The sequence below is a fragment of the Dioscorea cayenensis genome, chromosome 2 (assembly GCF_009730915.1).
Source record: "Dioscorea cayenensis subsp. rotundata cultivar TDr96_F1 chromosome 2, TDr96_F1_v2_PseudoChromosome.rev07_lg8_w22 25.fasta, whole genome shotgun sequence".
NCBI classification, from domain to species: domain Eukaryota; kingdom Viridiplantae; phylum Streptophyta; class Magnoliopsida; order Dioscoreales; family Dioscoreaceae; genus Dioscorea; species Dioscorea cayenensis.
Genome location: NC_052472.1, coordinates 2,791,948 through 2,809,387, shown reverse-complemented (window position 1 = coordinate 2,809,387; position 17,440 = coordinate 2,791,948). Strand labels below are relative to the sequence as shown.

Genomic DNA, 17,440 nt, shown 5'->3' with positions numbered 1-17,440 from the left:
TTATGACAATAACAGTTGTTTTTTATATATAGAAGTTTTAACTCAAAACTAAATTATCAAAACCATACAATCCAAATCTCTCGGTACTAGACTAATCCTAAACTACAAGTATTAGGTCTTATTTAATTTTTAATCTCTTTAATTTTTCTATTTATTTTTAAATTAATATTTTTTTTATTTAATAATATTTCAATGTCTAGATTACAAATCTCTAAAATAAGCAAATGGCAATGTAGATTAATTACTTGATGTAGAAATCTATTGTTTACCTAATTAGTTGCTATTTTTATACCTATACAAATAAGAGAATACTTCACAATGGGAAAAGACAGTGTACACAAGTATAGAATACGTAAAGAAAGAGGAAAGAAAAAGGTAAAAAATATATATATGAAACATGTTTGGAAAAGTAGTACATAGCATGCAAAGAAACTTGTAAAGAATTTAGATTAAAGATAAGAATTTATCTGTCTTTAATAATTATTTTTGTCTGATGATTTTATGTTGTTTATTATGTTACTTAGTTGTTTATTGTCAGCCGTAGATGTTTATTTTCTTTTATAGTGATGATTTATACTACTTAAATATTTAATAAAAATAAATAAATAAAAATTTGTTCTCCTTTGAATGTTATCAACAAAATCTATGCTTCATCTTTTACTCAAGAAATAAGTGTAAATTAAATATATTTTTTTATGTATTTCATATCATATTTAAAAATTCAATTTTTTATTTATAAATTTTATAAAATCATAATTATTTTTTTAGTAATAGAGACAAATCACCACATACTTTTTTATTACACCTCAATTAAGTATTGAAAAAAAAAAAAGCTGAAATCTCCAACTTACCGCATAAAAATTAAATATTTTATCACTCAACTTTTGTTGTGGTAGTAATAGAATACATTGGTGTTAACATGACAACAAGAAAGTATCCATAGAATTTTATTTGCTTTTAAAAAAAAGTTTAAAAAAAAACTGGTCTAAAAATCTCATCATACCATTTAAGACCACTTTCACTTTTTATAATAAAATGATAGTAACTCTCTTCCATTTTATCATAATTAAGATGGGTGATTTGTTCTATCTTATTAAATTAAATAAAAAAATTCCCCTTTATATATATATATATATGCTCTAAAGCCAAATGTGGGGCCCACACGCTTACTGATGGGACCCAATAAATGAGGGTGGTGGGGCCCAATGACTCTTTGGTTTAACCTAATTGTGGTTAAAGATGCTGGGATCTAATCCATGGAAGAATGATTGAAAACAACATCCAAAATGTTTAAAAAAATCTAACTTTAAACAATACATATTGGTTGAATCACATCATCAAAGTCTTAATGATTTGAAAACTAGATTTAGACAAATATTACTTTAAATTGTTTCATATGATTACTTTTTACATATAAATATTTGTTATAAAAGAATAGCTTTGAGTTCACTCAAGGATATGGATGTAAACGGGGCGAAAAATCCCCATTTTCCACGGGGACCCGCTTTGGCGGGGCGGGGATTCTACGAAATAACTCCCTCATGGGGCGGGGAACGGGGGAAATCCCTCCTCACCTCGCGGGGTGGGGCGAGGGCGGGGAGGGCATTCCCCGCCCCGCGGGAATCCTCTACGGGGATTCTCCGATTTTTAATAAAATATATATATATATATATATATTGAAAATAACTTATATGATTATTTATTTATTTTTTAAAAAAAATTCAATATGGATATAACATTATAAGGACCAAATATTTGGATTTAAAAAAAAATATTTTTGGTATTTATTAATAATATTTTGGACTTTTAGTAATATTAGTGTGATGTACGAATATAATTATATGAAAAATTTTAATAAATTTTTTTTTATTTTCTATAAAAATTAAGATTAAATTAAGATTAGATAAAATAAGCTATTTATCAACTTTAAAGATATAATATTTTTAAAAAATTAATTTTATTATATATTATGAGATAAAATAATAAAAATTAGTTGGAAATAATATAATTTAGTATTTTGTTATAAATATTTTAATATTATTAAAATAATATTGGTAAAATTTTTATGAGAAATTGACAAGTGTCAAATAGGTCTTTTACTTTAATATATATATATATATATATATATATATATATATATATATATATATTTATACATAGTATTATTAGAATTTTATATAATAAAAAAAATTGGTGGGGGGCGGGGATTCTCCGATCCCGTGGGGATCCCCACAGGGGAGTAAGTAGAGAGAATTTTTTCCCCACGGGAGAATTTGGAGACGGGGAATCTCTGACGGGATCCCATTCCCCGCCCCGCTCCGTCTCATTTACATCTCTACTCATTTTTAACTTTATTTCACATCATCAAGATATGTGAGAACCATAACCAAATTAAATATTATTTAATATATACACTAAACAATGTAAGTAGCTTAATTACAACCATAATAAACAAACACTAAAAAATTTGACTCTAATGAAAACATCAAATTTGAACTCTCTCATTGTATAATTGAAGTGTAATAAAATACGTGAGCTGATTTATCCATATTGTTAAATAAATAAATGATTAATCAAATAACTTATAAAATAAATTTTTTTTTAGTATTATTTAAATTACCAATTTTAAAATCTTTATGCCTTCAACACTTTTGCAGGGGCAAATAATGACTATATGGGTAAAAGAATCTCAAAATATAAATTTATTTCATAAATATTTAAAGCTTTAAATGAAGAAATAGATGGACCATTATGCAAGGTTGTCAAACCCGGCCCGAACAATGACCCAGCTAAACCTAGGAGTCAGGGGTTAATGGGTTCGACCGGGTTGAACCGGGGTCAATAATTAAATAAATATTATAATAATTAATAATGAGCAAATATAATATTAAACCCATAATTGTATTATAAAAACCTACTCAAATTTAATATTTAAATTGATAAATGACCTTATATATAGTAGAGTTTTTTAATTATGTCATTTATTTTTATATTTTTTAAATATTTACAAATTTAATATATTAATACATAATTATCGAACTTCTCTCGGTGTTATTTATTTATTTATTTGTTTATTGATTGATTTTGTTAAAATAAATAAGAAATTTAATTCACTAATTCTTATATCTCAATTGAGTTTTTTTATTTTTGTTTTTAAATTTTTCTTATATTTTTTTATTTAATTAGAATACTTTTAATTTTTATATTTTTTTATAATAAAAATTACACTCATTTATTGTTTTATTTTTCTTAATAAATTAAATTTTTTTAGAAAAGTATTTACATAACACATTAATATATTTTTATTTTTTTAAATATTAATTTTTGTTGGTATGTTTATGATATATATATATATTCTAATTTCGATTTATTGATTATAAATTATAAATTAATATTAATAAATATACATGATTTTGTGGTTTCTAATGAGAAAATAATAATAAATTATTAAATATTGTAAAAAAAAAATTAAACATTGTGACCCGATTGACCCGGCCGGGTCAACCAGTTCCCAGTTGAACTGCCCGGGTCACTGGGTTAACACCGGATTTTTTAATACCCAGGTCAATGGGGATATACTCGGGCCGGCCACATAACTGGTTCCCGATTTTTCCAATTGAACCGGCCGAGCCAGTTCGGGTCTGACAACCTTGCCATTATGGGCAAGCACAACACAACAAGATATCATTCCCAATGTATACAAAGCATGTACCACAAGTTGCCCAAAGCTAACAAGTTGATATTCAAAAGAAATAATCCTCAAAATAGTCACTGCATTATGATAGTCTTTCTATTTTACTCGATTAAGAAATATTAATTTTTATTCTAACAATTGTCATTGTCACCGTCTATTTTCACTGATGTGATTATGTTTAATATAAAAAAAACCAAAAAAAGCTTAAAATATTAGTAAAGGTTTTCATAACATTTCAGATCATGCTAATGTGGCAAATACGAACATTGACATGGAAACTCTTTACCAATATTTTAAATTATTTATTGGTTTCTTTTATATCAAACATGGCCACATCAGTGTTAGTGAATGCCACGTCAGTAAAAATAGACGGTGACAATAGCGATCGTTAGGGCAAGGACCGACATTTCCCAATTGAGAAAAATAAATGGACCAAGTGAGTGCATTTCATAATAGAGTGACTAAAAAAATATGACTTGACAATAATAAAGGAATTATTTTGAGGTCTATTCCTATCCAAAAGATCGTATTGTATGTATACCCTCACAAACCACACTATTTACATGTATACCCTTCTAATAAAAAGATAAGTTTGAAAAGACACTTTTACCCTCATCATTTTGTTGGGCCCATATCCATTATCACAACAGCATGTTTGTCACACATTGATGTTCAAGCATTGAAGGTCATGGCCTAGAGTCACTATTTCTGGTGCTTGTGATGCTGAAATCACATGGTGACGTTTAATGGGGATGGGTTGGATTATGTACTAGGCATTATTTGAGATGGAATCCAATGGATTTACCTCCCAACTGTATATATTTGTTTCTAAATCTTATTGAACTTGTATAAATGCACAATTGTAATAAATATTGTGTTTCTTATGAAAAATATATATATATATATATATATATATATATATGCCGCTATGGGGAAGGGGCTTGAGCACCTACAATCATTGGGTAAGTTTTTTAAGTTGGTACTGTACTATAGTTATTTTTCATTTTGAATATCGAAATTCAATTTGAATTATTTTAGTCATCTAACTTTAATTTGTGTTTACAGTGAAAGTGCCGAGGGGACCATGGGGAGAATTTGATGACATTCATGCATAATTTGTCATTTCAACACCAATTCACGTTTTATCTACGTATATTAATATGTCATATCATTAAAGAGAGTCACATGACCATTTTTATTAACCATATCATTTGGTCAGCATAACATATGACGTGTCAATAAGAGTGGCCACATGGTCCTTTTTAATGGCATGACATACCTTTGTATGTAGATAAAGATGTGAATTGGTGTTAATGTGGCAGCATATGTTATCAAATTCGCCTTAGAATTCTCTAGAGCACTCTCCTTATGAATACAAATTAAAATTGATTGATCAAGATAATATAAGTTAAAATTCGCTGCCCAAAATAAAAAATAACTATAATATGATATCCATTCAAGATATTTATTATTTACCTTACAATCCACAATAATAATTTTTTTTTAAAAAAAATATTTATATTTACTACTTGACAATGAAATCCCTTTCAATAAAGTTTATATGATTATAGCAAAATAAGAATAGGCCAGTATGAGTTAATTTTCTTTGTTTTTTTGTTAAATCATTGGACTCTGGTCAAAATATTATTTTAATCATTGAATTTTGATTTATTTCGAAATGCTCACTAAAGTTATTAATCATTTCAGAAGCAAGTCACCCAATAAATTAACATCTTTATTAGTTAACGTGGAGACAATAGATCACTCTTGACGGTGGACTGACTAGACTTTTCTCGACTTCTCCATCAACTAATGAAGATACTTATCCATTGAGTGACTTACTTCCGAAATGATTATTAACTTTAGTGAGCAATTCGAAATAAATTAAAATTCAATGATCAAAATGATATTTAACCAAATTTCAGTGATTTAATAATAATAATAATAATAATAATAATTAACCGACAATATGACCACAATAAATTTGAAAATATGGATCGCCTATATGACTAAATGAAGTGTATCAATTTACCGGGCTTAAAAACATTAATTCCCAGAGGGGTAATCATGCAAAACAACAAATGCTCCGTGATAGATGGTACAATTGTTTAAACGATTGATCATTTTACAATCATTTAACTTTAACAAGGAAACAACATAAGGAATTATTAAATAACATCAAAAAGTATGTAAAATTTTAAAAAAAAATGCCCAATACATACAAAATGGTCTAAAATGTTGGGAGACACCGAAGATAGAAAACCGTCTAAATATATAGAAATTAAAATATAAATCGGACATTAACATCCACACCTGAATGACTAGTCTTGTATAGTCCATACAATGTCTATAAATCAACAGACTTAGACATAAAACTTATAAAACAGAATTTTTTTTTTATGCATACTATTAATAGGAAATGACTTCTCAGGAAAGAAAAATTATCAATGGAATAAAGCTATTAAAAATACTGACATCATTTTAGAAAATTATAGAATAAAATGTCCACCTTTTGCCTTGGTACATTAAGCCATGCAGAAATACTATTAGGCAATAATTTTATATTAACATTCATTAAATATCAACAAACTAATAAATGAATATCATTTTTGACACACTATGAAATTAAACAAGAATTTAAGGATCTGACAAAGCCTTCAGTCAAACCATAACACATTCAAAACAAAGACAAAAAGAATAAGTATGTTACACCAAACTACTCTATGATTTCTCTCTTATTAATACAAGATATAGACATTCCATACTTAAATTAATGTTTTCTGAAGATCCTTTGGCTTTCTGGATAAAAACTATGATTTTTGCAGAAATACAGTTCATAAACCCAAATATGATAATTACAGTAAAACTAATGAGGTATGGTGAACCCGATAGAGAAGAATCCAAAATAACACAAGACTTTCAAGGATCTAACAAGCCTTCAGTCAAACCATAACACATTCAAAACAAAAACAAAAAGAATAAGCATGTTACACCAACCTACTCTATGTTTTCTCTCTTATTAATACAAGATATAGACATTCCATACTTAAATCAATGTTTTTCTTAAGATCGTTTGGCCTTCTGGATAAAAACTATGCTTTATGCAGAAATACAGCTCATAAACCCAAATACGATAAATCACAGTAAAAACCAATGAGGTATAGTGAACCAGATAGAGAAGAATCCAAAATAACACAAGACTTTCAAGGATTTGGCAAGCCTTCAGTCAAACCATAACACATTTTCAAAACAAAGACAAAAATTATAAACATGTTACACCAACCTACTCTCTGATTTCTCTCTTATCAATACAAGATATAGACATTCCATACTTAAATCAATGTTTTTCTCAAGATCCTTGACCTTCTAGATAAAAACTATGTTTTATGCAAAAATACAAATTGTAAACTCAAATAAGATAATCACGGTAAAACCAATGAAGTATAGTGAAGTAGATAGGGAAGAATCCAAAAAAAAATTAAAATGAGGAAAATCTCCCATGCTTGTAAATTATAAACAACTAAATCAATACACCTGAAAGCATAAGAAACCTTAGGGGTAAAAGAATTTATTTAAAATTTGATTGGAAATCTGGCTTTTGACAAATTAAATTGACACCTGAAAGCATGCCTCTAACTGCTATCAGCACTCCTCATAGTCATTATGAATATCTAATTATGCCCTTTAGCCTAAAATGTGCACCCCGGATATTTAAATGACGAATTGATACCATATGAAAAATTTATCCATGTCTATGCCAATGATATTTTAATCACTTCAAACACTTTGGAAGAAACTAAAAAAAATCTACAAATTTTAGCATTGAAATGCTATGAGAATGGATTTTCTCTTTCCAAAAGAAAGCCAAAATAACAAAATCAAAGATGGCATTTTTAGGTCTCATGATAGACTCAATGGCATTGAATTACAATCACATAGTTTAGAAAAAAAAAAAATCAATACATTTCCAGATAAACTCGAAAATGTTAAACTAAAATGATTTTTAAAATGCATAAATTATGCCGAAGCATATATTGAACATTTGGCTAAATTAAAAAATCCTTAACAAAAGATGACTATCAAGAATGTTCCATTCATAGATGAAAAAATCACTTAACCAATTCGACAAATAAAACAGGTGTTAATTTACTTAAAATTAGTTTACCACTTCACAAAGATGATTTAATTCTTGAAACTGATGTTTCCAAAGATTATTTAAGAGCTGCACTTGAAAAGAAAACTCAATAATAAAGTCTTAATAATTGAGTCTCACATAAGCAATAATGTTACTAGTCAATAATTGAGTCATGTAATCCTCTATAAACAGAGGAGATCAACCTCCAAAGCCTCAACTTTTATCTTTGTATCTTGTGTAGAACTCTCTCCAGTATTGTAAGTTTTACTAGTTTTTAATATAATAAGTTTTAATAAATTTCAAGTTTGTGAATTTCTTCTTCCATTAGAATGTTAAAGCAGTCAAGAGGAAGCCTGAAAAACTCTTTCCCAGGAACACTCTACCTCTATGTACTATTGTTTATGTGATTTGTAAAGCTTTCTCTCTACCTCCTCATTCTCTTTCTCTTTTACAGTTTTAGTACACCCTGAATAAAAAAAACAAAATCAAAGTTCTGGTGGAAAATGTTCAAGAATGTTAGGTACCTGACATCAGCTCCATGATTAACAGATAAATGTATTAGTTCATATTCTAGAGAAGGCCACTTAGAATAGCTTAATAGGTGAGAGTTAGTTCGCTCAAACCTAAATCCGTACTAAGACCAAATAGAAATGGCCCCGTAGAGAGATTAAGTTTACCATTAGCTAGGCAACACCCAGTAGAGCTAATATTATTTCCTAATCTAGGGAAGTATCAAAAGCCCATAAGAAACCCATGCTTTGTGGATTTTGTCTATACTTTTCCTGCACCCTACATATTTGTTTATATATATATATATATAACATCATAATATATTTTCAAGACAGACAAGAAGTCTTAAAAACTGAAAGATCATATGGGGCGGAATTAGAAATTCATTTAAAAAAAAACATACCCATTTTCCATGGGTACATGTACACACATATATGAAAATATGATTTTATATATATGTAAATTAAAAAAAATTAAAGAGAAAACGTCCTGACACGGTGAAAAGCACAAACAAAAAAAATACTGAAACTCAGATATACGATAATGAAGTAATTCAGAATAAAAAATGTGACTCTGCAGAGAAAAATAAAGCAATCTAGTGAACTTAATAAAAGAGCTCCAACATGTCTTGAAAAATAGAAAAAAAAAGGAAAATCACAAAGCACCTTTCTAATGCTTTTCGCTTGAGCATTTTGAATAAAAGAATAAATATGTTTTCACTGAAGCCATTGAGTGAAAGCCATAGGATATGTAACAATGAGATTTGTTATATCTAGAGACAAAAATATTTATTCAAATCGTGTGAACAAATAGGTCGTCAGTTGTTTCAATTTCAATAGCAAAAGATAAAATAGAACAAAAAATTATTCTAAAAAAAAATGTGTTTATACATACCTTATCATGCAATTTGTGTGATTTCAGCCCATGATCTGATCCACCAAACGCTGCACAACAGGAATACAAGCTACCATTCATGGTATCTTCTCATTCTGAAACAAAACAGGCAAATGCATTTCATCAGAGTGGCACCGCAAATTTCTGAAATTGATTTACATATATGAGCTTGGTTTGCATTATAAATCCAACATAAACTTCCACAAATTACAATAAAATCCACACAAATCCACTCCGATAATGATAAATACTTTATAATCAAATCACATTTGCCACAACCACTTCGAGAACACTAATAAATCACAATCAGCAAGCGAAATAAATCTGGGTGAGAGCCTGTTCATGCAGTGAATCAATGATGCATTACGTTGTTAATTCGGAAGGAAGGGAAGTAGAAAAGGAGGAAGGCTGCTGTAGAACTTTGCCACCAACATCAGGGAATAAGTCCCAGCCAGGAAGAGGTTCAACCTCACCATTATCCTTCACCGAAATTGGGTACTTCACAATGTGTGACTTCAATGGAACAACTTCATCAACAGTATATAATGACCAGTTCTCATCAGCTATCGAATTCACAGATTGCACACATTTCAACTCCTCAGGTTCCTCCAAGCTAGGATCAAACTTCCCAAGATGCTCACTCCAGAGTGACTTCCTGTACCCGTATACCTGTAACACAAATCTATTAGTGACAGCAAGTTTTAAGCCTTCAAATGATTATCGAAGAGAATAACTAAACATTTTATGAGGTCTTATTCAAATACTTAGTAAACAAAGATAGTCACAAAGCTGGGGCTTATCTTTAGAACTTTATATTACAATCAGCATTGCTTTAGTTCAAGTGACTCCCTGAAATTTGCAACATCACTTAAAAGGAAATTTAAAGAGAACAAGAAATATTATCATAGATAGAAATATGTCATCGAGTCAATATATAGGTTTCATAGGCACTCACAAAACTGCAAAAATATTATCAACCACAACAGCAAGCAATAGACTTAACAACATAATTTGTCAAATTTGATTCACACCCAGAAAATAAAGCTTTCCAAACATCATATGTTTCCCTAGAATAACAAAAAAGGAAACATAAAATATTTTCCTTTTAGCGAAGCTAATTAATTATGAAAATAAATGAACACCAAGTTATATGTAATTCTGGGACAACACTAATTCAAAACACTGATCAAAGAAATGACACAAACCAGACTCAACAGAGACATCCTCCCTGTACTAGGTGATTACTATACAATTCCAGACAAAATAGATTTCAGAAAACAGGATTCATAATGTCTAAACAAACCAACAGGAAATAAATATACACTATGCTTTACACTTTTCGAATGTAATGACATTTAAAATAGTCATGAGAACATTAATCATAAAGAATTCCTGATTTCATTATATGGTAGGATTGAAACTAACAAATACTTGCAGTTGGATAATGAGAATAAAAAAACAAGAGCCCAAAAAGATCTTAATAGAATGCGACTTTCACCAACCTGACCATGTGGATGCTGCTTTTTGTGAGTCCATGTATGATTTGGTTGATAAGCACCCATAGCTATTTCAGTATCCCTGGAGCCATCTAGTGATCTTTGGTTGATGTTGGCAGACCCTAAGATTACATATTCATCATCAACTATCATACCCTTTGAGTGAACATAAATCATGAACCGCCGATATTTTTGAGATTGTGTCTGACAACAAATTCACCAAAATGAATTAATACAATTATTAATCATAAAGTAGAACATAAATTTGTAGAATGAGTTGGGGAAATTTAGAAGTGATGCATGTATTACGCACATTCACAGAGTTTTAAATACGATCATTAAACACAAAGGAGAACATAAATTGTGGAATGATTTGTGTGGATTTAGAAGTAATGCATGTATTACACAGAGTTTTAGTTATCTTGGTTCAAAGTTACAATCGATGGCCCAAAGAAATAGCATATTTTCAAGTTCTAGCCCAAAAAAGAAAAATAATTCAAGCACATAAAATTAAATTTAGTGCAGCTAAAATATAGAAACAACACTTTTAACATTGTTAGTTTAGTTTGATTTCATATTACCCTTATCAAGAACCTTAGTTACTACACCACCTGTCAATATCTTGTTAGTTCATATTTTATCTTATCTAGGCTTGTAAGTTTGTAAAGCATAAGAAATCAGTTTTTCTACATACACAAAAACAACATAAAGCATTTAGAGGATGTAATTAAATATGAGACTCCTCTTAAGCAGTCCAAATGAAAGCTTTATATCTGCTGACGGCCAACTATAGGCATAAGAATTTCAGTGAATATTGGCATGTAAGTCTACTGAGTACCAGAGAGCTACAACTTGACTTGTACAAGGTTTAACCCAAATTTAATAAAACTATTTACAAAATCTAGATAACCTTGAAATGTAGTTTTAAAACAGAAATCTTAACTTAAACTTGAAATTTGTTTAGCCAACTTAAACTAGGAATCATGAGTTAAAAAGGTATGGGGCACATTTAGCTGCCTATCAAACATTACCATATTTGATATAATTCATCACGCTAAGGTCACCCATCTCTGTTTAAATATTATAAATTTTAATTTTTTTAAGAAAATTATAACAATGAGTGCCCTTTCTTAACATCATATCCTATCATGGTAATGTAAGCTACTATGCCATCACCTTAGCAAATTTTAAAAGCAAGATGTGTTTGGTTTAAGGTAAATATTTTAATAACTACATATCCTATGGTAATTTTTCCTGCACTAGAAGTGAACACTGCTAGATGCAGACCGAAGAAATATTCCATAGGAGCTTACACTTAGAGGAAGAAAGACCAAATTTTATAAGGTTTAAATCCAAATTTATTTAATAATTGATGTGGGGAGACAATTAGTTGTATATAATGTACCCCCCACCCAGTCTTCTAGATTTGCCATGTAGCACACATAAATTAACAAGCTCTACTCCCTTGTTAGATGCTAACTAAACACATATCACACAGGCTCAATAAAAAGCAAAAGCTTAACCTAATAGGAATGAAGACCAAGTCTCATTTCAACAATACACTGTCACTGACAATATATGGCCTGCCATCCAAACTAATAATATCCAGGCTTACATGATATCTTACATACAAAAATCATTCCCTATCAAGTTCTTCATTAAGTTCTAAAGCACTTGCAATAAGAATGTTTTAATCAAGAACAAATTATGTATGACTTGATGGCATTTTCTTAGAAGATCTTGTGAGAAATCAATCCTTGTCTAAACAATACTTTTGACTTTGTTTATCCTGGTACTATCTACTATGTCAATTCAGGTGCTATCTACTTTAATAAATCATATATTATCTTTTTCACTGATTCAAACGTTACCTTCTTACTTCACTAATTCAAATGTTATCTACTTAGTGCTATATTGTGCAAGTTAGCCATTACGGGGCGCATCATGCTCCAACTTGACAGGGTATGTTAGCATATGCTTATTTTAGTTTAATTTACCTTATCTTAGTTCAAGTTAATTCTGTATTATCCTTAACTAGTTAGTTTGTTGCCTTCATGATATATTTTCTTAAATCTTTAGGAGATTAGAACGAGCTATCAATTTTTTCAACAGTTTTCAATATCTCATCCTGCACAACTAAACAACCATCAAAAAATTATAATTGACTCAATAATCACATGAATTATTTATAAACATTGATCTCCCCAAAGTCAATAGCCCCTAAAATATTGAATTGTTCAATAGGTTGAAGCACCAAGACAGCCCAAATACAATCATCCTCACCCATATTTTTTGCTAATTATATAGCCCTTCATCTGCATCAAATATGGTTTGGTTCTTGCCCAATCCTTGTAATAATACTAGAAAGGCTATTACTTAACTTAATTCTTATGGAGCACCTATAAACAAAATGAAGGTGACTAATACCACATTTGCAAGGATTTTTATGAAAATTGCAAGGATTATTATGAAACAAATATATCAACAATTGAAGACGGCAGCCGATAGCATGGTCAAACAAGCCAATCATCACACAGTCTACTAGAAATTACCGCTTGTGTTGGTTGAGAGCTGCCCTTAGGTAATAATTCTCGATTGACAAGACAATAAAAATTAAGATAATGAGTGGGGTGTGCATCTTTAAGCCCCTTGGATTTGAGCTCCTGCCCAATGATTTCATACATCATCCGTATTGTTTGGGCCTGCAAGTCGGATGGAAATGTGTAATAAGTGATGCAAATTGATATCCAAATAACATGAATTCAAAGCATAAGCATAGGAATGAGATTAACCGAAGGCAAATTGGAATAACAATATGATTTGGTTAACATAGAAGGAAAAAAGGATTTAGTCATTTAAAATTTCAAAGAATTATTGACTCCAACAAAATGTCACTCAGATAGGTAGCTTCAAATATAAACCCTGTGCTGAAAAATAACTTAGATTTTAGTTTCCATATATGTTTTTGTTGTGCAAGGATACGTATTGCATGGCAAATTCAAGATTTGTCTTTGCACATGGCAGCTCCCTTAAGAAAAAAAAATAGCATAGTATATCATGACATGCAACTTGTACATCTACATCAACATTGAATTCTATCATACTTTAATTGTATAAGAACCAAGCAGATCTCAATCACTCCTAATTTAGTTATTAAAAGCAACACCAACAAGCTGCTACCCAACTATGTTTAAGGCATTTTATAAGACTGACATAAGTATTCCACCTACACTGCACTCACTGACTAAAAATACAAGAACTCTAAATGAACTAAGATTTAATTTAAGTAAATGAGGCTTTTGAAAAATTTGCAATAAACGAAAAAATCACACACCCACACACAGACAAAAAAATGCACTCATTAATGCAAGAAAACTAAACAAACCTACTAAGCATCTTTCCTTCAGAATGGCCATCAATTAAAGTTGCTTCAGTTTATTTTACATTAAGTAGTATTTTCTACTTTTGAAGGCACTTTGACAAGGATACAAATGATTAGAATTTCTTAAACATAATTCTTAATTCCACGATAGTCTTTTTCCTCTAACAACTCATAAATTAAGTCCTTTAATTTTCAGCATCTGCATATGACTATGTTTGGTTGAGGATAAGCAATATTAATGCTTATCGCTCCAACCAAACATCTTGTAACATCTTATAAACCATGTTTAAAGAAATTTAATATTTAAATAAATATATTTAATAATTAATTTGAAAAGAAATGTTAATATTAATAAGCAAACATATTATTCATTTATCTTCAAATATTTAATTTTCATTAGTATCAATTAAGTTGAACTTTGGTCAATTCAAATGAAAATTTTTCCCAAAACCCAATATTTGAAAAAGATTCCCTTGACTCCACACACTCTTACCCCTCAAACCAAGCATCCCTATAAGAGTATCACTCAAAAAACAATTCATATTTTTATATCCATCAAACTAGACAATCAGTTGAAAAAGAAGGCATGCCTTCATTTAAATTCAATAGTCTTACTGAAATAAAATTTTGATATTGGCCTCTCACAAGTGATTCTAAGCAGGTCCTCAACAAGTGTTTTCCTTTAGACTTAAATTGGATGATGATTATCCAAAATTTAAATTCAAGGTCAATAATGAAGGACCAGTATTAAAAAGTACTTGCTCATGATTTCAACACATTTAATTTTTTCACCTAATTTGTTGTTGGTAGATATATCTCAAATTTGCTAGAAGAGTAGAAAAGTTACAACCCCATAAAGATAAGATATGTGCAAGTTCAAGCTTGGATGTTGCCGAAGCTCTAAGAAAAGTAACATAGAACTAGCCATTTAAATTATAATAGCCATTATTCCACCGTCTTTTGTGAGTGAAAAGAAAATTTCAATAATTTGGTGGCATAGAAGTGAGCCACCCAATTTTCTATTTTAATTTTTATGTTTTATTTTTTACATGGCCTTAGTCTCGAAGAAACATTTTCAAAGCCAGGTAAACCAATAAATATAATTGTTAGAGTTATGTTATAGTTTAGATTGGTTGATGGGCCATATTGGGCCCATACCACAAAACCCCTAATATTTCTCTCTCCTTGTACTCGTTTCCTAATGAATACACAAGCTATTTTTCCTATTTTCACAATAATAGAACAGTTTTTTCACCTTATGTCAATAAATGTTGCAAAAGTTGTTTACATCACCTGTGGAGTGTTGACATGTTTGCCAATTTCAAAGTGGCTTGAAGGGTTATTTACATTTATTGATGGTTATTCTCATATGAGATGATTCCAGCTTGGTGGCAAGAAAGATATGTTTGTTATTATATATTCAGATTGTTTTTGAGTGTTCAAAATCAGTTTCATGCTAAAGTTAAGATCAAGAATATTTTGCTACCCTAAAACAAATTTTACAAAATTAATAGCATGTGTTCAATAAAATTATCTTATAAATTAAAAAAAAAATACAGAAATTGCATAAGAGAATACAAAACTAAAGAAAATATTTGTTGAGTTTCACAATTAAAATAGTGCTTTCTATAATTTATCATCATAAAAACATATTCACAGCAATATATTAATCAACAGATATCGAATTATAGCAAACATTAGTTTTTAAGCATACAAAGAAAGGTATAAATAATACCAACACAATAGTTGATCCTGAATAGAAACGAGTAAAATAAGTTTATTTGCATTATTCAGTTGCCTAAGTTACTATGCAGCCGGGTATGCACGTCTAAACATGCATTAGCTTCCTGTCCCTAAATACTAGTACAAAGTACAAACTATGTGAATAAACCTGTGATCTAACGACCATTTCAATGGACGATAAAAATAATTTGCTGTATTTGAAAAACTATAAAACCTTTGGTTTGTTGTATTAACAGCTTAAAATAACCATCCAATCAAAGTATTATCCATATACAACATTTAGTCTTGTCAAGATTGTGTTTTAAACTTTGCCTTACATAATATTCATGTTTCAAATTAAAAGTTAGATCCTACAACCGATCATATGCCTACTGCAAGGAGATTCATGTCATCTGGAAGATCATCAAAGTTAAATTTCACATTCTCAGACAATCATTCCTTCTATTCAGGAAAGAAACACACATATAGGTTTCTCCCTTTCATCAACTATAGCTTCAATTGCACACTTTCTCCTCATACAAAATATTTCATTTCACATTGTACACTAAAAATTTAGAGGAAGTGATACTAAGAGGAATAAAAACATAAAAGGCTTGTCTTACTTTCTTCAAAATGTCCAATTTTGCCTTATCTCTAAATTTTTAGGACTAAGGGTGACTAAACAATTGGTACTCCATAGAAAACATGACCATGTACCATGTTTATAAGTGCAAAAACATCCGAATTTCCCTTGAGCCGTTTGATAACCTCTATCATCTCTGGATATTCAAGTAGAAAACATTTTGGCTGTGCAATATATGAGTAGTATTATCATGCTTATAATTCCGGGAAATTTATGCTTTATTAGTTATTGGGTGTGTTTGATGTGTGAACTTTTGCTGTATAGCATAACAAAACCTTTTCCCCCTTTATTTAATTTGCAAATAAGGTGGAAACACAACACAAAAGGATGTCTGAGTACAACACAACTCAATGAGATATTTGTAACCTCAAAACTAAGGTACAAAATTCACTAGTACTGCCAGTTAAAATAAAAAAATTACAACAATGCCTCACAGTGTTTTTATGAAAAATTTATATAGTTTATTAATAAATAATTCGATGAATTTTTTATGAAAAATCTAATTTCTTACTTTAAATATTTTTGGTAATTAATTATTAATCATTATATTTTGAACATTAAAAAGAATATAATTATAAACTAAGAATTTTATTAATCATAAAAAAATTAAGTGGTGAAAATGAAAAAGGCAAGAAAATTTCATAAAATATTGTTTTTCAATTTTTAAATTTAAAACAAACACAAAAGAATAAAGAGGGTATTCTGCAGGTACTCACTGATGTTTGTCCTTGCCTGTGTCAAACCAAAAGACTACTTACAAAAATCCCTTGTTGTCCATTGAACATCAAACGTACACATCGATTACAAGCACTTACTGTCGCGTCTACCGCCGCTCAGTCAACGCGCTATAGTTTGCGCCTGAAGGGCAAATCAACAGACCCGATATGTGTTTTCTCGCTTTTTAATATAGAAGGGTATGCTCAATCTCTATATATAGTCATCTAATGCCTATCTTCAAAAGATT

General features: G+C 29.6%; 1 protein-coding gene across 1 annotated transcript; it reads right to left on the bottom strand.

Moving 5' to 3' along the window:
* Positions 1-9,023: 9,023 nt before the first annotated feature.
* On the bottom strand, positions 9,024-13,432 carry LOC120277609 (phospholipase D delta-like). Its single transcript, XM_039284469.1, has 4 exons — positions 13,282-13,432; positions 10,736-10,933; positions 9,601-9,902; positions 9,024-9,328 (listed from the first exon to the last, which is right to left on the bottom strand). The coding sequence occupies exons 1-4, from the start codon at positions 13,414-13,416 to the stop codon at positions 9,304-9,306; spliced, it is 660 nt and encodes a 219-aa protein (XP_039140403.1). The 5' UTR covers positions 13,417-13,432; the 3' UTR covers positions 9,024-9,303.
* Between the last annotated feature and the right edge of the window lie 4,008 nt (positions 13,433-17,440).

Coding starts and splice junctions, on each gene's coding strand:
- LOC120277609 (XM_039284469.1), bottom strand. CDS start 13,416: ATGATGTATGAAATCATTGGGCAGGAGCTCAAATCCAAGGGGCTTAAA. Junction 10,934..13,281: donor GCTCTCAACCAACACAAGCG/GTAATTTCTAGT, acceptor ATTTGTTGTCAG/ACACAATCTCAAAAATATCG. Junction 9,903..10,735: donor AGCAGCATCCACATGGTCAG/GTTGGTGAAAGT, acceptor TTTGTGTTACAG/GTATACGGGTACAGGAAGTC.